Genomic DNA, 22581 nt, shown 5'->3' with positions numbered 1-22581 from the left:
TCCGGAGCCAGTGAACGGTCAGGCGTTGGTCTTTTGAAAAGTTGTGTAAAGTGTAACGGGGAATTTAGAGTCCAGCCATGTTCACCAGGGTGTGTTGGTTCGAATCCGATTCTTCCGTGCGTCAGTGAGCGGGAGGGCGCGCAGCAGGCTGTGGAGTGAACATTAAGAAGCGGGCATGGAACATGTCCACATATCTCTGATGCTTTTCCATGTTCATGACAGCGCGTCAAGGCGCGAAACGTTGGTTTCATAATCTCTGTTCAGATCAAGGAAGTTTTCGCCAGGGAAAGTCTGCTCTGGTGAAAAATGTATATGGCAATGATTAGCAAGCGGAAAAGCTACGTGTACGGTTAAGTACGGCGGCGGCGACATGGAGGTAAAAAAGTTGCACGCTTGATCAGCTCTACCAGCCAAGCATGATAGCGTCCCTGAGTGGACTGTAGGTGGACTCACAGTATTATGTCACGGCCGTTCCGCGGTAGTGCTGGCTTCGCCAGACCGGAGAATGCCCTGAAGAGGGCGGACGAACTTGAGGCGATTGGCCAGAAAGCGGCTGCTTTGCAGACTCTGCACGATGTGGTTTGCAGCAAGAAGCACCGGACCTGGTCCAAGACTTTTGAGTCCATTATGCAGCGCCACGTCGAACTGTGTGTGGACATGCAGAAGCGTATCTACGCTAAGGAGGCTCTTCTGCAGTATAGAAATATGTGCCACCAGGTCAACATCAGCTCCCTTGAGGAGGTCATAAAGCACTTCTTGAAGCGCGCAGCGGACAAAGCGGAAGAAGCACAGGCAAAAGCTGCGGTAAGGAAACCTACCCTCCTAGGGCTGGGATCTCTGCACTTTAGGCTTGGGACATGCGGACCTAGTCGTGCCTGTGCGTCGTTGCTCTTGAGCGATCGCGGTAACGCCGCCAAACTCGGACTTGCGCTTGGTATGGAAATCTGCGACTTGGGGCCCGATGTCTCTGTAGATTCTTATTCTTGTTGGCTTGGCTTCGGGATTATAAGCTCTGGCCGTGCGTGCCAAATGCCGAAAAGATGTTTGCCGAACTTTGTCCGATGACAAGGATAATCGACACGAACTCCTTTTGTTTTCCCTGTGAAGGCTGTGACGCTGGATGTGGAGGACTTGGAGGAGGGTGCTAGCCCTGAAGAGCTTATGCTGAGCTATGTCAGCGGCGAGAAGAACAAGGTGCGTCGAAGACTCATGTGATAGAAGTACCTGTGCTATAATCCACTCAATTGCAACCAAAGTCCTACCTCAGTTCAAGCGCAGCAACAATTTCCCCCTATGGACTACCGTTCTCACCTACCTTTCCACCCACATGACACACCCTCTCAAACTTTTCCCTGCCTGCTTCTTAACCCTGGCGTTGTGCATCCTCCATGACAATTTCCACCATCCATGAACAGGATCGCACGGACCGCGAGTTGGTCACGCCGTGGTTCCGCTTCCTGTGGGAGTCTTACCGCAGCGTGCTGGAGATTCTGCGTACCAACCCCAAGCTAGAGCCCCTTTACGCGATGACAGCAACCAAGGCGTTTCACTTTTGCCTTCAATACAAGCGCACCACGGAGTTCAAGCGCCTTTGTGACATCTTGCGCCAGCACCTGACAAACCTGGTCAAGTAAGTGTGGCTCGGGCCTCGTGGTTATAAGGAGGCATGGGATTGTTAACTTTTTTGGTGTTTGGACTCGGTATACGGGTTTTCCGCAGTTTGCGTCTGTACAGGGTAGGCCGGATCGGAGACCATAACGGGGGTATGCGACCAGGTCCTCCTCTCGTCATGGTAAACTTTCATGGCATGATTTGTCCCTCCGGTTCCTAATTTCAACTTTTCGCCTTCCTTAATGGGTTAATAAGCTAGGCTTGATGGGTTCCGTCGAAAAGCTCACGAGAGCAGCAGCTCGTAAAACTTCTGACACGTTTTCCGCCATTCTTAGCTTCTGCTGGTGCTTGCACCTGTCATGGTGAATGCCCACAGTAAGTTCCGTGACCAGCGTGATGCTGGCCCAGAGAGCATGACCATGCACTTGGAAAGCCGTTTCGAGCAACTGCGTGTTGCCTGCGAGCTGGAGCTCTGGGGCGAGGCATTCCGCTCTGTCGAGGATATTCAGCAGCTCATCGCGCTGACAAAGAAGGTGCGCGATCTGCGATAGGATGTTGGGTAATGGACAGTCTAAAAGCTTCACCTCCTCGCGGTATATGTGTATGCACTTCACGATGATAAAGATGGCGTCACCTACGTGCTGATAGCATCGGTTCCGTGCACATGAACTTCTTGAGCTTTGGATTGGGTCTTACGTTTGCCCTTTCACAAATTATTGCGTACTACCACCCGCAGACACCCAAGCAGCCGCAGCTGGCGTCATACTATACACGCCTGACACAAATCTTCGCAGTGTCGGACAGCCCGCTCTACCACGCGTTTGCATGGCTGAAGCTCTTCAGCTTTGCACGGCAGCATGCGCGTGGCCTGCTGCCTTCTGACTATCAGCAAATGGCTACTTCTGTGCTGCTGGCGGCGCTTGCCATCCTGCCCTACGAGCGGGGCCCGGCTGCGGGAACGCGCACGGGTGCCGTCGCTTCTGATGCTGTTGCAGCAGAGCAGGAGAAGGACCGCGCGAATCGCATGGCTACTATTTTGGGCTTTGCTGTGGTAAGACCGGAACCAGTTCTTTTGACAGGGCGTGAATGGGGCCCTGACCCTTCGTGATGTTTCCCATCTGTGCAAAGGAAGTCAGTAGGTTGAGGGGCCTGAGCGGCCAGCCCTGTTCAAAAGTCCGCGCAGCGCTTGTGGTTACCGATTGTTGAAGCCGGCTAACGCTGAGGATGCACCTCGTAGAGTTTTAGTTTTATCATCACTCGATACAGGTCATGTTTTGCCTGATTCGTTCGCTTGTGCTCGAGCAGTCTCTGACTGCATGAAGTGTGCCCTTGATAAAATGTGATACCTAATGGCCGGACGTTTCCTTCCACCAGGATGCCAAGAAGGACGCCCGTAGCCTGCTGACCCGCCAGGCCTTGCTAGCAACCATCAGCTCGTCCAACCTGCTGTCTCTGGTACCCGCGGAGGTCCGCGCCATCCACGACGCATTGTCGCAGGTAGGACGAATGCGTGTGCGCTGTTCATTTCCTGTGCCGTACTCGCCAGGTTCGGCTAGGGGGAGGTCCCGGACAGACGGCCGTACTACCGTTTTGGCGGAAACGTCCATCAATATCCACTCGCAGCTTGCACGCATTGTGGTCATTAGCGCGGTGCCTGTATCGTGACTTGCCAATCACGCAAATGCATGTTGCCCCTGCCTTCAATTTCCTCCCACATCGCTCCCTGTGTTCGGGCTTTTTAGGACTTCAAACCGCTTGAGCTGTGCCAGCGCCTGGCTCCTCTCCTGGAGAAGCTTCCCGAGCTGGCGGCCACCCCGTTGTCTGGGGCCGCGCCAGTGAAGGTGGTGGCACTGGACAAGTACGTGCCTGCATTGAAGCAGGCTGCCGTGTTGCGCTTGCTCAAGCAGCTCAGTGAGGTGTACAGTGTCATGCGTATCAGCGAGCTGGCTGCGCTGGTGCCGTTCTACACGTTTGCCGAGGTGGAAGCGGTGGTGGTCGACGCCGTGAAGTATGAGTACCTGCAGGTGCGTACTCTCCACTCTTGAGACAGCCTGCATAAATGGATGCGGAACAGTTCAAGCACGCTTTAAAGTTTTTTGCTTCGTTACTGTCAGCAGATTGACCTGTTCGGGGAAATAGAACACTCTTGTCCCCATCGTCCTGCCGTCCAGATGCGCGTGGACCACCGCAATGGCACCCTGCACTTCGGTGCTCAACACGTGGAAAGCGACAAGATCCGCGGCCATCTGGCTGCCGTGGCCAAGCGTCTGGCTAAGGCCATGGCCATGATCCAGCCGTCGCCGCAACCTCTGCCAGCGGTAGAGGCAGCGCGCCGGAAGGCCATCATCAGGGCAGCGCGGGACACGTTGGAGGGAGAGCACCTTAAGGCGGTGGCCCGCAAGGTGGGTGGTTGTCCACCTGGATTCTGGAATGTTTGGTGCAGGTTAGGTTTTGTTTAGTGCTTCGTGTTAACCCGCCGGTGCAAAGCTGCCAAGTCAGTTGCAGCAGGCCTACTGTCTCAGTCAGTTTGAAATACTTCAAATCATGTAAACATGATGGTGCTTGCCATACTTGTGCTTGTTACAGATGGCCATCGAGAGAAAGAAAGAGGAGGCGGAGCGTGCACTGTTTGAGGCGGAGCAAATGGAAGCCCAGCGTAAAATGCAGGCACAAAGGGCCCAGGAGCAGGCGGAGGACAAGCGCCGCCGCGAGGAAGCAGCGCGTCGCGAGGCGGTGGGTGTTCTAGAGACATACTTGATGAAGCAAGGACTAAGGGAATAGTTGTTGTATGTTATAACCATCCCTACGTGACCATGGCGGCCAATTTACGTTGTGAACTGATATTCCTCCGCGTCCTCCTCTTGTGGAGTGTTCAGTGTTGCGTGCATTGCATGACGAGCACGTTCTGTTCCGCGCTGCAGGAGAGGCTCCAGCGCGAGATGGAGGAGCGTGAGCAGGAAGAGCTGCGCGCCCACTTGGGTGCCCGCAACATAAAGGTGAGCACAAGAGAACGCGAACTGACTTGAATGCTCTGACGCCACGTTGTCCACGCGTGCGATGTCGATATGATTTGCATGGCAGGGCGTGATGCCGAAGATCGTAAGGTGACGGGTTACACTATTTAACTGCAGGTCAAAGAGGGCGAAAAGCTGGAGAAGACGGCCGTCATCAAGGACCTTATGTCGGAGCGTATCAAGGAGCAGCAAGAGTTGGAGCGCCGCATGGTCCGCCTCGCCAAGAATTTGGACCACCTGGAGCGGGCCCGCCGTGAGGAAGAGGGTCCCTATCTAGAGGTGCGTTCGCATGCTGCAATAGTGCCCTAGGATTTTGCGTGTTGCTTGCCACATCGCTTTGCGTGTTAGGATGGACGTGGGCGACTGTCCTCAAACGGAACTGTCGCACAGGCAAGCATCTAACTGATTCGCAAGTTTCATGGAAACGCAATCTGTTGCCATGGTGTTTTACGGCCGAGTACCTTGAATCGCTGTCGTGGCTAAGCATCCAATCGCGTGCTCCCTTGATCGTCACCTGCAGGCGGCATGGAAGGAGCGTCAAGAGATGGACCGTGCGTACTGGGAGGCTGCACAGGCTGAGGCTGCACGTCTTCATCGCCAAGCCTGGGAAGTGGACATTGAGGAGAAGAAGCGCCTAGTGAGTTTGCAAATGTTGCGGCATAAGTGAAGTAAATAAGACGAGTCCTTCACAATATAGGCAACGCCGATTACAAGACCCCAGTCATTGGCCGTGTAATTGTCGTTTTAGCTACTGAGTCGTGTAGGCTCCATGCCTTTGCAAGTGTTGCCGGTTCATAATCTTTGCAAGGTCTGCTCTCAAGTGCTCCCTAACCTTGGTCTGCAGGCGTACATGGTTCCGGATAAGGAGATCTTCAAGGCCCTTATAATGCAGCGCCGTGAAGCAGAATTCCAGGCGCTGCGGCGCGAGCGGGAGCGCCGCATGGCGGAGATCCGCCAGCAGCGCAAATATGAGCGTGAGATTGCCCGGCGTAAGGCCTACGTAGCACGTTGTCGGGCTGAGGTTGATCATCGCCTTCGGGAGCTGGAGGAGCAGCGCCGCCGCGAGGAGGAGGCGCGCAAGCAGGTGCGTCCGTACCAAGCATATGTAGGGGCATCCTGCGGCTGTGGTTATGCCGCGGTGTTTCGTGGTGGCATGGACGGGCGCCCAGAGGATTCGATGATGCTGCACAGAAAATACATGTTAGACTACTGACCCCCATTGGGGCATGAGTACAACATAACCGTGCTGAGATTCCTCTGCAGCAGCCTGGTAGCCTTACTGTTTTGGGTGCCCTACATTCATGCAAGGCCGCTCGATATGGCTGTGAGGGGCGGGGCGGGTGGGAGCCAATGATGCTTTTGCAAAAAAATACATGTTAGACTACTGACCCATTATGGGCATGAGTATACTTATCCAGCTGAGGCTTGCTCCCCTCCCTTGCTGTCTTCAACAATTTAGACTATTTTGGTGATCGGTGTCTTAGTCCTGTATGTAATCTAGGGTAGTCTTGCACGCTCTCTCAGGGCATCCCATTTGGCAAATGGTATTTGTGTGGTTCACGTTAAAAGCATTTTCTGCTCCCATTCAATGAGCAGGCAGAGGAGGCTGAGCGTCAGCGCAAGCTGGAGGAGGCACTTGCCAAGCAACGTGCTCGCGAGAAAGAGATTGAGCGCAAGACAGAGGAGCGCATGGGCCTGGGGCCGCCAGCTGCGGCTGCACCAACCGCTGCGCCAACCGCTGCCTCCGCTGGCGGTGGTAACAAGTTTGTGCCACCGCACCTGCGGCGTCAAATGGAAGCTCCTGCTGCATCAGGCGGCGGTGCGGCACCTCCGGCCGCGGCACCACCAGCAGACGATGATGGCAGCAGCTGGCGCCGGCGTGGTCCTGAAGCTCCGCCGCCAAGGGACTACCCGCCGAGGGATAACCCGCCAAGGGACAGCTGGCGCACTGGTGACCGTGATGCGCCCCCACGGGATTTGCCGCCAAGGGATGGACAGCCAAGAGACGCGCCACCAAGGGATGGACCGCCGGCAACCGCGGCAGGGAGGTTCGTGCCTTCTGCGCTACGCAACCGTCAAGATGGCGGACCCCCTCCCGCGGGCTCGGCCCCTCCGCCCTCGTCGGGTGGTGCTTACCGCCCGCCAAACCGACGTTAAGTTATGTCTGGCGCTGTTAAGCGCAAAGGCGTCGCTAAGTGGAACATGGAAGTGGATGGTTACTTAGTATTGTTTTTTTTACGCAGGCTTTTTGTAGTGTAGAAATTGGTCACGTCTTCTGTAGTGCCGTGAAGGAGGATGACGGTTCATTACCTGTTCATTTCCTTCTGCAGGTGTTGTGCGACGTTGCTGTCGATAGTGTGCTGCTCATTAGCTTAGCTTGCGGCTTTTCTCCTCTCCGAGAGCGTGTCAGCACATGGGACTAAGTAAATGTTCAGTTCAGTGCAAGGGATGATTGCACCTGACTGCTTAAGCGGTGCGTGGTTGCTGGTGCAGCTTTGTCATGCAAGTACGTTTGCGGCTTACGAAACAGATAATTGTTGTTGAGGTACATATGGTCGGTCCCCTCTAAAGATGAAGTTAATATCCAGATTGGTGGCATTAATATGGATACGAGTGCCGTTCACCATTCACAATTACAAACGAATGCGAATTAGTAATTTGAGCCGCGCAACAGGACAAATTTCGGGTATCGGCATAAATAAAACTGTCAGCTGGATGCCACATGGCCACCTTAACGTGAACGATGATTGTTTGCTACATAGTCAGCAACAAGCGAGAAAGGCTTTACGTGTACGTGACAGCATAGTTGACGGGGGTCACGAGGATGGGGCGGATGATCTGCGGAACGCCCTCCATTTATGCGATTTCCGCGCTCCGCGTCAATCGGTTGGGATGCTTGTTTTCCATGTATGCGTCAGAAGGTGAGCCGGGTTTGACTCAAGGGAAGCGAATCCCATGGAGATGTTTATTAACCATTATTACAAACTTTCTCGCATCAGGACATACGTGCTTCGGAGTGACTTGAAAAGCTGAAGCTGTAGAGAAAGGTTAAGGTACGCCTACCTTCTGCAGAGAAGGCTGAGCAGCTTATCGTTGTGCGTTTTGATTGCTGTCCACTAATCCTAATTATGTATAGAGGTACGCATGAGAGATACACACTGTAGACGGCCATTTCACAAGGGGAATTGTTAAGATTTAGTTGCAGTGACGGTTTGGACGAGGATTATTGTTGTATGAAGTTGTGCTGTTTCCTTCGACTTACGACGCGCCTTCTTTATATTGCACGATACGCACAATCCAGTTGCGTGACACTAACGGAACTTATGTTCGACATCCGACATCCGACAAGCATGTAGATACGTTACGGGGCCATACGGTTTCGTGGGGTAAGAGAAGTGATACGTGACGAAAAAACAAAGTTTAGTATGTACTTGCCGCCCTTGCCGCTGAGGGCCCTTCGCCATGGACCTGGCCAAGCTTCTCCGGGTTAGGTGAGGCTACGTGCATCCCCTCCGCCGAATGCTTCCTAGGACTCCCTTTCGGCTAGAAGGCGGTTTCAATGTAGTAATGGCTTGGGGAGCGCATGGGCTTCATGCAGAGTGCGGCCCACTTTATTATCTCCTTCAGTCGAGCCAGCTGTCGTGATGTGTTGTTTGAGTACAAACATACAGTGGGTTAGCATCTGAGCGACGGTCTCCTGGTGCCTCTTCTGCTTCCGTCGAGCAGGCCCGCCCTTCGGACAACGCAAGAGCTGAAAGAAATCAAGGTGCAGCTCGAAAACTGCGTAAGTATGGCATCGAGGCTATCGTGTCGCATCACGCTGCATGCGGTATGTCGTTTACCAGTTCGTCTCCTGTTGGGATTCCCGTCATCTGCACCTAGCCGACTTGGCCCGATCTGCCTCCCGCAGCCTTTCTTCGCAGACTGGGCTGATGAATCCTTGACGCAAATCAGCGGAGTCCTCGGTAAGCCGCATGAGACCCGGGCGCTTCCGTTCCGTGCTTTTGACGTGGGAGCGAATTGTAACGTGACTAATGGGCATAACTAGTCGACGCATGAAATGGGCAGCCAAACGATGACTCTTTGTCTTCGTCTTGTCACGTTATCCAACAGACCTCGACCTACCTACCTATTTCACATCCAATTGTGCCCCTCCTCGGTGTCTGACCTCTCTTGCATGCCCACGCACCATCGTCTCGTGCATCAGGATGTGCCAGCTTTGCAGCAGGGGAAAAGGTGACAGAGCCTGGAGAGGCGGTGTCTAGCATGTGAGTGCGCATCGGGGGAGGGGAAACGGGATGAATAGCAGGAAGCCCGGGGCTTGGTTGGAATGGCTTGAGTGAAGCCTGGACATGACATGAAGCCTCACGAGATGTATTGCACAAGGCCAGATACCATAGCTGATCGGGTCATGCCACCACATCATGCAGTATGGCATGTGAACTTGCTTCCACCCGAAGCCTACCGACCTACCGCCGATGGTCCATCTGCCCGCCGCACCCATAGCATCAGACAGCCATAGTCCACTCCTTCTACACCCGCTGATTTTTCCCCTGCCTTGTGCAATCCGCTGCAGCTTCATCGTGTTGTCCGGCAGCTGCGACCATGCCGTACCGCACGCAACGGACCCGCGGGTTGCTCCGCAGCACCGAATCCTCCATCCCGGCGATGTTTGCGGCCGCGAAGCCGTACTGTTCCATGACCCCCGTGCCCGCGGCCGAGTCACAGCCGGCCCTTCTGGGGCACTGCTGGCCACCCTCAGCAGCAGCGCCTGGGCTGGCGTGTGCACCCGCGCCACCGCCGGCAGCGCCCCATGGATTGCTGCACGAGCAGATTTGTTGTGCTCGTTCCTGCGGCAGCTGGTGTCGGCAGCCACCGGTTCCGACACCGGATCGCAGCACGGCCAGCAGGAGCAGCAGCAGCAGCTGCACGGGCAGGATGCGGCTAGCGTGCTGAGGGAATCTGCAGGCAGCGGCAGACGGGAAGGTGGTAGCGAGGGGGGCCTTGCGGTAGAGGATCCGGCGGAGGGCCCCGCGGAGGCGTTGCGGTTGGAACTGATGGCGGTCCTGTTGGCGAGCCTTCCGGTGGGTGCGCATGTATGTATAGTGGGGAGTCATCTGCAATGCGTGTGCGTGTGTAGGAGGATGAACATGCATGCGTGTGGGAGCAGGAGGCGCGAGCGTGAGAGGGTACGGGAAAGGGTAAGGTGGGGCTCATGTACGTAGGGAGGCTGGGGTCGTGGGTTTGGCCTGGAAGATGGAATATAGAAAGGTGAGGTTTGGGACGACAGGATGCAGAGGCTTTGGATGTGAAGCGAAGCAGGTGGCTCCTTTGGTTTGACCTGGCTTGGGCTGACTATCATCACCAGGCATGACCTGAGCCGCATCTGCTTGAGGGATTTCGCTAAGCATTCTGTAAGCACAGTACATTCAAAGGCGTCGTGATTTTTGCCTTGATTCCCTTTTTTGCTCCCTTGCTGTTCGTGCCAAATAATGGCGCGTAATCCAAAGAGTAACATGGCGGCCATGCCCCAGAGCATGCTGCGTGAGGCCACCAAGAGCTGCTATGTACGGACTGTACGGCCGTACAGTGTGCTGTACAGCGGCCGGAACGCGCCAAAGTTCCAGGCGGTGCTGCTATCAGGCGAGATGCAGGTGTGTGTGGGAGGCCCGAGGGTTGGCTTATGTACGGCTTACATACGGGAGGAGGACGCACTGGCAGGCTTCGAGCACTCCTTAGAGCGCGACCTTAGAAATATGTCCGGTCATTCTTATGTGCATGTATGTATGTATATGTGCCGGGCTCCCAGGGGAGAATGTTACGTCACGTATTTAATGCAGGGTAGGAAATGTCTGACGTGGTATGGAAGTTAAGAGACAGGCCTGCGCGCGAGACGTTATCGCCACGCAGGGGTTGCATGCCTCCTTGATTGCTCCATTGCTTCCTGCCTTACAATCGTCTAACTGCTGCCATACACGCCATGCTACTATTAATTATCTTGTTCCATGCACAGGTACGGAAGCTTCGTCCTGACCTTCCTTCAGAGTCCTTATCCGGCCCCGCAACTATATCAGCCGCCGGCTCCCATGTGAATATGCTGTCCTCGGATACAGCCGCATCCATGTCATCGCCGCTGCCGCCGCCAGCGTCGCTGTTATCATTGGCGGAGGCAACCGTGGCGGCGCCTCCGGGAGAGGCCGTCGGGAAGCCTCTGGCAGCCGCCGGCGAGAGAGGACCTAGCTCTGAGGAGACCGGTATCTCTATCTCGTCCATGGCTGACAGCGTTACTCCAGGGGGGTGGGAAAAGAGTTATGGCACTGCGCTGGAGACCCCTCTTGGAATGGCGGCCTCTGCAGGCGAAGACGCCGACGATGAGGGAGTAGATGGTGGGCAGCATGAGGATGATGACGATGGCGATGACGAAGTGGAAGATGGGGATGAGGAGGAGGAAGAGGAGGAAGGAGACGAGGGAGGAGGAGAGCACGGTGCCGATGATAACGAGGAGGCGGAGCGGCGGCTGGCTAATCGCTTCGGTCGGATGGTGGGCACAGTGACCCGTGGGTCGGTGCTGCTGGAGCTGCCCCTTGTCAGCATCTCCCGGCGCAAGCGACGAAACGGGGTGGTAGTTCCTCCGCGGGCAGCTGCACTGACGACAGGTGGGTTTGAACCCGTGAGATGAATAGGAGGGTGGGTTCACCTAGCCCTCGCCGTCACCATATCACTCTTCTTCTTCCCACTGCCCTCCAGCTCCGGCACCCCGCAAGACACCGCTGCTCTACTGGGCCATCCTGCCAAACATCCTCATTTCCAACCGACCCATTCTGCACCTGCCCACGCCCTTCGCGTCCATCCAATATCAGGCGCATTGCCCGCTGCTATGCTGATCCTGCCGCTCTGGGCTCTTCGTCGTGGCTACGAAGTCGCACGAGCTGCTCTGGTCGCCAGTCGAGTGGCGTTCATGTCATCCAGCTGCAAGCCGCTCCGAGAACTGCTGAGCGCGAAGGAGCTGACGAGTCTGGCGCTCGCGGCCCGCCCTCTGTGGCTGGCAGGGGGTGCAGTGGTGGCTCGGCAGGGGGAACAGGTGGAGGCGCTGCTGCTGGTGGAGGTGAGGGGAGTGTTGTGTCCAAACCAGTATGTCAGAATCCACATGTTTACCCCACATGTTTTGACGGGCTTCTACGCCGCGGGCTTTTTCGTTCTTTTCCATTCGTGCATTTTCAGTAGTGTTTGAACGGTGTCCACGGTGGCCTCCATACCGGGGCTTTGTCCCGCACAGTGTGATGCCCTTCAAAACATTACTTGCAATAGTACGGGAAAACAGTGCCCTCGGTTGCGTTCCCAGGCGCATGTGTCAGGCCCTCTCCTGGAGCAAATATTGTAGTCGCACCCGCATTTAGCTGGCGCCTTGCTCGTCTGTCTCTCCCCCGTCCAATCCTGCAGGAGGGCGAAGTACGACTGTTGGATGACCCGGGCGGTGGTGGTGCCCTGCATCACCACAATCAGCATGACCACCACAGCCACCACCACCACAATCAACATCACCACAAGCACCATCAACATCATCATCAGCACCACCACCACCACCACCACCACCTCCCACACCATCACCACCAGTTGGGAGGCACCGGCAGCGCACCGACTCGCGGATATAACTCTTCCGCGCTGGTGCTGGCGGCGTTCCTTGAAGACCCCGTCATGAGCAGTGAGGGCTCTAGTAGGGCCCCTTGGAGTTCGTACAGTCATCCGTACAACCACCAAAATCATCACGGCCCCCACGACCCCATCCTCGCTGCTGCTCCGTTGGACGTCTCTGCAGCCCAGGTGAGCTCTGTCGTACCTCACCAAGGAATAACGCAATGGTGGATTTTCCTTCGCACGCAGCGCCGCCGGCCTCAACATACCCCTCTGCGCATACCCCTCTGAACAGCTCCCGCTGCCTGCGCTCTAGTTGTCTGTCTTGGCGTAGAAATGATGTTCCCTTTTTACATCTTCAGTTATCAGCCCCTCACAAACGGACCTGATGGTGTGTGGTGGATGGGCTCCACGCAGGTCCAGCGGTCGTTGGCTCATCTCACCCCACTGATGATCGTGGAGCCCGGGGGTGTTTTGGGGGAGAGCGTGTTGGGCTGCTCACACCCGCCGGGGGGAGGAGACGAGGAGCAGGATGGCGAGGAGGAGGACGAGGAGTTGATGTCGCTACAGCAACAACAGCAGCAGGTATTACGGGCGTGTAATGAACGGCTTATGGGGGTCAGTGCATTTCGGGATCCTGCCTCTCCTGGCATTATCTCTGGCCAATTTGGTTTCCTTGGGATACCTTGGCTGTATCTTGGCAGGCTGATTCTCGTCCGCTCAAACCGACCAGGGCAGTTGTACCATCGCTTTGGACTCCAGCAGCCCCTGGTGCTTTGGACGTCGCGGCAGTTGACCCGCTTGCTTCTTGTGTGTATGGTCATGTGTACCATCCAAGCGAGTCTTCCCCGCACCTGTGTACTCTCTGATTATGCAGGGTGACGTGGGCGGCAAAAGCGGCAATTCAGCGACACACAAGTCACAACAGCATCCCAGCGGCCAGCTTCCGCCTCTTCCGCATGCCTCGTCGTCCTCAATGCCCCTTCCTCCGCATTTGCCGCAGCAGCCGCAACCAGCTCTGTCGCCGGCGCCGCCGACCAACACGCCGTCGGCGGCCGTCGGCCGTTCTCCACTCCACAATCGCCCGTCCGTTCATCGTATAGCTACAGCTACTATGGGTACAGCAGCGGCTACTGCCGACACGGCCGATGATCCACCGTCGGCATTGGGAGCGGCAGAATCGCCGACGGCTTTAAAGGAGCAGCATGCGCCGCAGCTGCTACAGCCACAGCAGCTACAGCAGGACCAGGCGAAACCGCCGCAGGCGCAGCAGCACCAGCGGCTGAGTGCCGAGCTGCAAGTATCACACATAAAGCAGGAGCCCAATTCGCAATGCCCGTCACCAACCCCGCCAGAGCAGCAACAGCAGCAGCACCAACAGATGCATGACGCCCAACACAACCACCATAAGCAGATGCAGCACCTCCACCGATTGCTTGTAAAGCAAAGCCACGAGCAGCTAACACAACCTACCGACAACCACCATAACAGTAACCTCAACATTAATCACAGCAATTTTACCTACTGTAATCCTCACAGGAACAGTAGTAGTGGTAATAACCACAACCGCAATGACAACCGTATCAGCAACAACGGTCATTTGCACGGGGCCCAAACCCACGCCCACACCCACACGCACCCGCCGATGACCTCCCTTGACCTGACTGCCGCCACCGCGGCCTCGGTTGACGGTACGATGTCGACAACCCGTGCTACAGCTTCGGCATCGGCCGCCGACGTGCAATGCGGGGGAAACGCAGCAGCAGCAGTCACGAGGGCCGATACTGGCGCGACAGCGACAGAAGCAGCGGCAGATGGAGCAAATGATGCATCCGCAGCAGCAGCAGCGGCGGCGGCGGCAACATGGCGCGGCGTGTTCCCAGCCACAGCTGTAGCTGTGGGAGTTGTACGACTGCTGGCGGTGCCGCGGAAGGCGCTACTGCGTCTACCACAGCTACAGCCTGTGATGGCCGCGCAGGCCTCGGAGCAGTTGCAAGTCTTGGAGCAACGGCGGCGGGACGCGCAGGTGTGTGTGTATGTGTGTGTGGTTGTTGGTTTGTCTGTACACATATCCGTGCTTCCATGTGCGTATGTCCTAAGATGGAAACACGTATGCTGACATGATTCCGTGTGTGCATATGCTCTTACTAATCGCCTATTTTGGCCCATGCATGATCCGCTACTAACGGACATGCTCGCCTGCACTTCCCCCTCGTAGCTCTCAGTCTCTTAGGACACACACCCCATGCACACGCCACTCCATGGCCTCTAGTTAGTGCTACTCGTAATGGGTGTGGATAGCAATAGAAGTTTCGCTGTGATATTCATGCAAATGTTTAACACTTGCTAACACACACATACACACACGCACGCACGCACATGCAGGAGATGCGCAATCGGCTAATGCATCATACGGCGGCGGCGGCAGACGGCGGGCCGGGAGACCTGACAGGCGTGGCGCCATCGGCATCCTCGCTATCGACGTTGTCGACGTCACCGTCCAGGGACCCGTACGAGGCTGCGCGGCGGCGGCAGTCGGAGCGCCGCGCCGCTGTGGGTGCACTCAACGGCGCTACGGCGGCGGCGCTTCAAGCTCCCGCGGTGCTGCCGACGGAGGAGATGATGGCGAGGCCGTCGGTGGCGCTGGAGAAGATGGGTTTCAAGGTGTGTACTGCGCCACAAGGTCGTTGGGTTGTTTCTGGGCTTTATCAAGCCGTCTGTGACTTAATTCCGGGTCCATGAGAGAGCACACGGCATCGAACCGCTCATCCCATCGCTTCTTATCGCAGCTGTTTTCCGTCAACAAGTCCTCCGATCGCGACCTATTCGCAACACTCCCATGTTGCGGCCCTCGTCCTTCTCTGCCCTGACCCACCTCCTCCGGTCCTCCGCGCCCGGCAACCCGCCACCAGCGCACCAGTGTGGTGCAATCAGATACCCGGAGCACGTCTTTCCATCTTCACTACCATTTTGAACCAATCATTACAGTAATCATTATTAGTATGTATATCCGCCGCCGCCGCCGCCGGAATATCCGCCGGCTACGTCGTAATCGTGATGGTATCGTTTCCATCCCGGTTCCACTACCGACCCCAATACCGACATCTCCGCGAACCCGCCATTGGTGTTGCGCGCTTATTCGCGTCGACTATGGTTGTCGTCCATCAGCCTACAACGTTACATTCCATCTCCACCTTTCGCAGGTCCCCAAGCTCCGCGGCGCGCTGCAGCACAGCACCAGCGTAGGCGGCGGTGTCAGCGTCGGAGCCATCAGCCGCCGTGCCTCCGAGCACACACCGCAGCCGCAGCCGCTTGCGCCTATGGAGGCCGACGGGCCCATCCATTCAAGCCTGCTTCTCACCTCACCAGCCATCGCCGCCGCCACAAGACAGAGCAGCACAGGCGAGGTTTTTGGCGGACTGGTAGGAAGCCCAGAAGGCCGCTTGCTTAGCGTCTTGTCTGCTTGCGCAGCCGTCGCTGCCGTACCGAAGATGCCGGCGTTGCCGCCTTTGAGCTCGAGCATGGTGGGCGTGGCCCTGGTGGATCTTGAGGCTTCTGCCGCTGCCGCCACTTCACCGATGGCGCGCGGTGCCGCCGCCGCTGCAGCGGCGGGCACTGAAGGTATGCTCAGCGGCGGTGACAACTGTATGGCAGACAGATTGCGTGCAAGCATCTCCATGCCGGAGCGGTCGGGGCACAGCTTCAGTGGCAAGTTAACGACGTCGTTGACTTCGGTTACTCTGCCACGGATTTCGACAGCGGACGGGCGCCGGTCCCTGCGCGGCAACGGTACTGGCAGCAGTGTGCGAGGCGAGCGGACGTTCTTCGGCCTTGGCGGCAGTGTTGCCGGAGGCATTGCTCCTTCAGAGCCCCGGTCGTGTTCGGGCTCACCAATGCGCCGCTCGCCGCGAGTGTACGACATGGATGCGTACGTCGCCTCCGCCACCAACTCGCGCTCTGGTAGCTTCAGGGGTACCTGCCCGGGCGTAACTGGCGGCGGCGGCATCGCGGGGCGTCTGGGGGCCCTAGGAGGCATGGCCCATGGCGACAGCGATCTGCTGCCACGGTATGTTTCATCCGCGGCCGCAGCCGCCGCTGGTGTAGACCTCGTGGCGTCTGCTGGCTCTCCGCGCTGCCTCAGTCTGTCGGGAGTGCCATCGGGTCCCGCCGGCGACGGTGCCGCCGCTGCCGCCGCCTCACTACTGCCCAAGGCGTCGGTTCCATTGCCCCAGGCGTTGGCATCCACAGGCCTGTCCGTCCGCACAGCGCCCGTATCCAGCCCCAGTCGTCTAGTCATCCCGGACGAAGGTCCTTTGGGTAGGTCCAGTCGTGCAGGCAGCGGCGCGATGTCGCCTGTCGGCACTGCCTCTCAGTCGGTGACGCAAGCACCGCTGCCGCCGAGCTGGCGCCCCAACAGGATCACGTACGAAGATGGCCGGCTTCCCGCGCTGGCGTCACCGCAGCGACCGTCCAGGATGTTCCAGGAGGAAGCAGCCGCGGCGGCGGCGGCGCTGCTGCGCGGCCATACGGCCGCAGGCGTGGCGATGGTACCGCCGCCGGCGCCCCCCGCTCGGCCTGGTGCAGGTGGCGGCGGCGGCAAGAGCTTCACCAAGACTGCGGCGGACGCCGCGGCTGCCAGAGGGTGGCTGGAAGAGCACGTAAGTAGCTTCTCGACTGGTTCCGGCGGCGGTGGTGTATCGACAGGGATGTTGCACCGGATGACGCTCCAGGGAACACAGTCGTCCGCTGCTCAGCCGCCACCTCCGCCGTCATTACTGCAGAAGTCATCGGCGGGTGCGGCGAACGTGGAAGTAGCTGTGGCGGCGCTCAGGAGGGGATCGGGGGTTGGACTTTAGGATTAACAACTGTCGGTGGTTGTAGTGGTTACGGCGGTTGCGGATATCCCTCAGGGTACCCAGCTACGTATGTCACTTATTGGTGATTATGGTTGGTGGGGTGCTGGCGCTGCTGGGCCCTTGCGTGATTGGTATTCTGGGGGATATTAGTGGGTCTATCGCACCTGAAATGGAGCGCGAGGGGTCCCGAGTTGTCTCACGAGGGCGTCGGCCCGTCGTCGAGGAGCTTCGCGTCCACGTGGGTTGTGGAGGGCCTGAGGACGGGGCGTTGGCCGTTGTTTTTTCCAGCACTGTTTGACCGCTACTACCCTCAGCTGTTGGAATGGTTGCCGAACCCGTGTTGTTGTTTTGTGTTTAGTTGAAATGACTCTGGTTGCGTTGCGTACTCTTTTTGAATGCACAGAAGAGGTGGAAGGCACGAGCAGACAGCCCGCGTTTTGGACCCGGGCAGGGCGCGAAATAACCTCACCGTTTGTGTGGCGTCGCTGTACTGACGTAGTACGACACGCAGAAGGGTGTCGTTACTGCATTTGTTTATTGAGGCTACTGCTGCCGCTGCAAAATCGCGGTGGAGCTGCCACGTGACACTTTTTTGTTGCTGGGGAGCCCTTCGACTGCTTGATGAGGTCGGCTTTGCCATGTCTGTTGCACTTGCCATGCCGCGTTGCCTCCGTACATCGGTGACCCACCATCGCTAGAACACTTCCTTGACTTTCAGTTGCACGGTTGCGCTCCAAGTCTGCTCCAATAAGAATCTGCAGCTCGTGCCACCGCGTGCGGAAGTATTATTAATTGCACTGAGTAAGATTCGTCAAGATAACCGTCGAGGAAGGTCTTTATTTTCCACCACAATGGTGCCCACCTTTCATGTACTTTGTTGACTTGTTGTGACGCCGTGTTGACTGCCATCCTGTAGTCTGCTGTTCTATGGACTCCTGTCCCACAGTCTGGGAGTCCGCTGTCATATCGTCAGCTATGATGTGATGTGACGTTAGGGTGACATAAGGCGCCACGTTTTGCCTTGTGTCCACAGAGTAAGGCGTCGTCAAACAACATTTTCCTCGTGACATGCCTCCTTTGCGACAAGGACGGGAAAGAATGTACGATTTATACGTTGTTCGCCCATGATGTTCGGGTGGTCGTCGTGAACTGGGGTTTCCGCTTGCAGTACAGCAGAGACCGGTTTTTTTATTGCACGCGCGGCAAGACCCGTGCAAGCGTGTGGATTCATCAGACGGTGCACAGGTGGCAGACGAGAGATGCGCCGTACATGCGCATGTGCACTGTGCTGAGTATGTCGTCTCTCATTTCGGCTGAAGATCTCTGAGGATGACTCCCGATTAGAAATGTTCTCGCTGATTGCTGTACCACGATTCGGGGGTAGTTTACCGTGGAGGATTAAGGTAACCGTTACTTGTTTGGTCAGGTTGCTGGACGGAGCTAAGGCCATCTACCTGCGACACGGCGAGCCCTCACTCCGTCGCCGTCGTACACGGTCACACTCGTGCGTCAAAATAAGCTGCACACTAGGACCGCACTGAGCCATCCACTGCTGGGCTAAGACTGCAGTAGGGGCGGGCAGTAGGCCATAGGGCCGCGGGGTCTGCCGCTCATGTGTGCGCGGCCTCACGGATTGTTTGGTCCCTGTTAATTGTTTGCAGAAAAGGTTTCACCTGTTTGGGACGCGGCCTTTAAGTGCTGCGTAGCGTGAGAAATTATGGCTTCCGTTGCTGCATGTACAGCAGTAGTACGGCAAGCACTGGAGTAGGGCCGTGGGAAAATTTGCCATACGGTACTGGTGGTGGTGGTGGTGGTGGCATCACCTGACACCATCCACGGGTTGAGTACTGTTGAGCGGCCTGCAAGGTGGTCTGTTTTGTAACCCCGTACGTGTTTAAGGTCGCTTCGGGTGCCAATCGCCCTGAGGGGGTTCCCGTGACCCCCCCACCGCACCCGGAGGACAGGCAGGGGTCACTGGCCTCACCTGCTCCGTCACCTGCTCCGGCCCCGGCCTGGGTGCGCCGCCACATACTCAGACGGCCTGGCCGGCGACCTCACCCTGGCCGAGACCCTATCCGAGCGATGTCTTCTCCTCCGCGTCTCATTACCCTCAGGTTCTTTCCCCCCATGCTTTGTTGAGCCTGACCCTCTTCCCCGAAGCAGAGGACCGCAGGACCAGTCCAGACCGGCCAGGCCCTGGAATTAGCACACTCCGGGCCCTTGTCACAAGCCACTGTGCGTGTCTGCCCCAAGAACGCGGGCCCATTGCACAACGAGCCGCCATCGCCCGCAGGGCGCCACACGCACTCCGTTGTCCTACTCTGCTTCTACCCGACACTCCACCGCAAGGCGGGGACCCCGGGCCGGAGAGCACAGAATGTAGAGATGCGACCGACAGGTGACGTGCCCGGGGCACAGCGATTGAACGCCGCCGCGCGTTGAATGTCCGGGCGCAAAGAGTAAGCTCCACATTGAACTACAGGGCCCTCACCGCCGCTACGACGCCGGGTGCGAGCCGAGGTTTACAGGGTTGTCGTCTTTTGCTGCAGCTCACGTGGGACGCGAGACATCACAGGCCAGGATGTCCATTACGCAGCCAGCGACCTAGCATGGTCCAAACACATTATGCATAACGCGTGAAGTCAACTTCAGCTCACAGATTCATTCCAGTTCGATGACTTTCTGGGATTGTCACTTTGGCTGACGACTCACGGGTTAAGGTCGCGCTCGTTGAAGTTTTCTAGGCAGAGCTGCGCTGTGTGATACCTTTTCCGCGGCCATTACGGGATAAGTTGGTGTTCCGAGCACGTGCAAGTAGCTTAGGGGACTTAGGGACAGGTACCTGGAGGGGCCGACGGCTTTGCTGTCCGTTCGAAGGGAAGGGGGAAAGGGACGGTGTCGGTTAGGGACGGTGGAAGGTGGTTAGGGGGTGGAAGGAGGGATGGGCGGAGGGCTTGCTTGTCCAGTCTACCCTTTAGGAACAGGCTGTCGCGGTGATCTGGAGGTCACGGGACTCAGGGGTTGAGACAGACAGTGCGTGCCCTTGGGTTCTGTATCCCGGTTGAGCTGCCGACGACAGCATTGTATTATTTGAGCCGCTCGTTAAGGCGGTGGTGCACGGTGGCCACGGTGGTGCATCTCACGTCCAGCAGGTGGAGGGGTGCGAGAGAAAGCGGTTGATGGTATTATGCCAGAGGTTCTAGACAGGTCATACATCCTACACGATGGACGTATTCGTCGTGTAGTCTGCATGTGAGATTTTTAAGTTTTAGACAAAGCGGCCGCTGCACCGCGACGGCGACGGAGAGGACTTGCAGGGATACTTTGCACTTCAAAAACCTCGAACGGGAATTGAATAGAATTCCCTCCACGGCCGTGCATACACCCTTTGTTTATCGTACATATGTAAGTAGTGAAAACCGAGGCAAACTGCATGCGAGATTCTGGGTCATTCATTTCCGGCACTGGCTGCTGGAGGAGCTCTCATGTCCTCTTGACTGTATGCTTATAGAACACGCACAGGCGACATTTAAGTGATGGCGGCACCTACCTGCCATGGCGATCATTATTATGCTGTTGTTTATGTGCGTGTGAGGCGTGCTGCTGGCTTGTTGAGGGCATGGCCCTGCACTACACATGCCCCAGCAAGGCGGGTCCTTGGTTCCTGCTGGCTGCCTGCTCCAACGCAGTGAGCTGATCCTTAGACACACCACACGCTCATTCTATTAAAATGTCACATAAGCAACGTAGTAGTCATCCGCGCTCAATTGCCGCGACCATTAATATTGACAATAAGACAGTAGTGTCACAGCATGCGCGCGGATATTTCAAGCCTGCCGTTTTCAGTTGCAAGCGCAGAAAGTAAAAGGAACCAAAGACAAGCTGGGTTGCACCAACGCTATCCTAGCTCTCTCATGTCGGGGCTGTAAGGGAGATATTTTGGCCGGTGACGGCCAGGGGTCTCTCAGTGGAGTTGGGCGTTACACAGTTTGGAGGTGGATTCGGCTAGATGTATGTGTTAATCATTACAATGCGAATTATTATGATAATTATTATAATTGAGTTTACGTTCAGTGCCCGGGGAATGTGATGAAAAGAGAATGAAAGGTGCTGCGTACAACTAGCTCGCGTGCCTTGGCTGCCATTCGTCTGTACAGCTGTACTGTAGTTCCGGCTGTTCCAACACTGGTGTTCAACACCCATAACCTGGGCCTCAGGGCCTTGTCTCCGAAAAGCCCGTCGAACTGATGTTCACACTCGTTTTCTCTCGTATGCATCTGTCTCAGTAGTATCAGATACCGACAGTCCCAGTTTCACACATAAAAAATCCATTGACAATGGCTTGGCCCACGACATCTTTTCGGGACCCGTGGTACATTTGAGAGTGGTTTGTTTGAGGATTATGCGCATCCTCAAACTTGTATATTTCCACGCATTATGCGCGGCAGTACATGGGGGAGTTGCATAGAATTCTGGATTTGAGGATTAAGGCCGCTGTACGGGACGAACCAGCTGACGATTTCCGACTGTGAAGCTCCTATGTTTTAGCTTAGATGCTGATAGATCTTGTAGTCTTTTAAGATTCTCGTGTTAAGCGAGGAATAGCACGAAAGCTGCGCATCTTTTTGTTGTTTTCTAGCGAGTATTTTTCCCTTCTGCGCTTCTCAATCTTAAAAGGATGAACGTAACTCATCGTGAACATCTGCGGCAAGATGTGCGACGAACCGTCAGGGCCAAAGCGCCCAGACTTATCCGAGCGAGTCCATTCGCGCCTTCGTTCGCCCAGCGTGCAGCCACCGGAGCACCAACGCCAGCGTTGCTTCCTCAGCATCAACGCAGAGTAAATCTGTTGGCGCAAGCTACCGCTGCACCGTTGGTCACCAGCCAGCTGGGTCCCGCGCCTACGCCGGTAGGAGGCTTTACGATGCCCTCCCAGCCCGGTTCAGAATGGGGACCTCAGGGACACCCGCTCCAATCCGATTATCCCAATCAGGACCTGCCAAAGTGCTGGCCCTGCTGCAGCTGCGGCTCCGGCCCTTTTGCTCCTCTCACACACACACCTCGTTGCCCCCATCAACTCCCTAAACCCCCCGTGCCTCCATTTCAAATGCGAACTTTAGCCCCCTTCCCGCGCGCGTGGGTACCAGCACACACACAGGGCTTCACACGCGGCTTCACTCGGACCCTAAGACCCCGTATGCACGACTCCGGGGCTGCATGATTGCTGGACTTCAAACATCCAAGTTAATCCACACGTCTCCATTCTGAATTCTCTTCCCCTCCCCTGCTTCGGCCACATAGACCACATAGCTGCTTCCGAGGTCGGCATGGCGGTACTGTACTGCATTGCCAAATGCATTTTGCACCTTGAAGGAATGACGTTACTGTACATGCGATGTGTGGATCTCCTGATTATCCCTTTCCCCACATCACCTCCCCCACCTACCACACAGCCCCCGTTGGAGCCT

The 22581-nt window shown here is 56.7% G+C and overlaps 1 protein-coding gene across 1 annotated transcript; it reads left to right on the top strand.

Moving 5' to 3' along the window:
• The first annotated feature begins 421 nt into the window (after positions 1-421).
• Positions 422-7371, top strand: eif3A (eukaryotic translation initiation factor 3a). Its single transcript, XM_002947518.1, has 15 exons — positions 422-804; positions 1108-1194; positions 1416-1630; positions 1988-2144; positions 2348-2662; positions 2986-3108; positions 3354-3635; positions 3783-4013; positions 4198-4344; positions 4533-4607; positions 4743-4904; positions 5146-5262; positions 5470-5709; positions 6222-6673; positions 6956-7371. The coding sequence occupies exons 1-15, from the start codon at positions 460-462 to the stop codon at positions 6999-7001; spliced, it is 2994 nt and encodes a 997-aa protein (XP_002947564.1). The 5' UTR covers positions 422-459; the 3' UTR covers positions 7002-7371.
• The last annotated feature ends 15210 nt before the right edge of the window (positions 7372-22581 follow it).

The sequence above is a fragment of the Volvox carteri genome (assembly GCF_000143455.1).
Source record: "Volvox carteri f. nagariensis unplaced genomic scaffold VOLCAscaffold_6, whole genome shotgun sequence".
Taxonomy (NCBI): domain Eukaryota; kingdom Viridiplantae; phylum Chlorophyta; class Chlorophyceae; order Chlamydomonadales; family Volvocaceae; genus Volvox; species Volvox carteri.
This window is presented reverse-complemented; position numbering and strand designations above follow the sequence as displayed.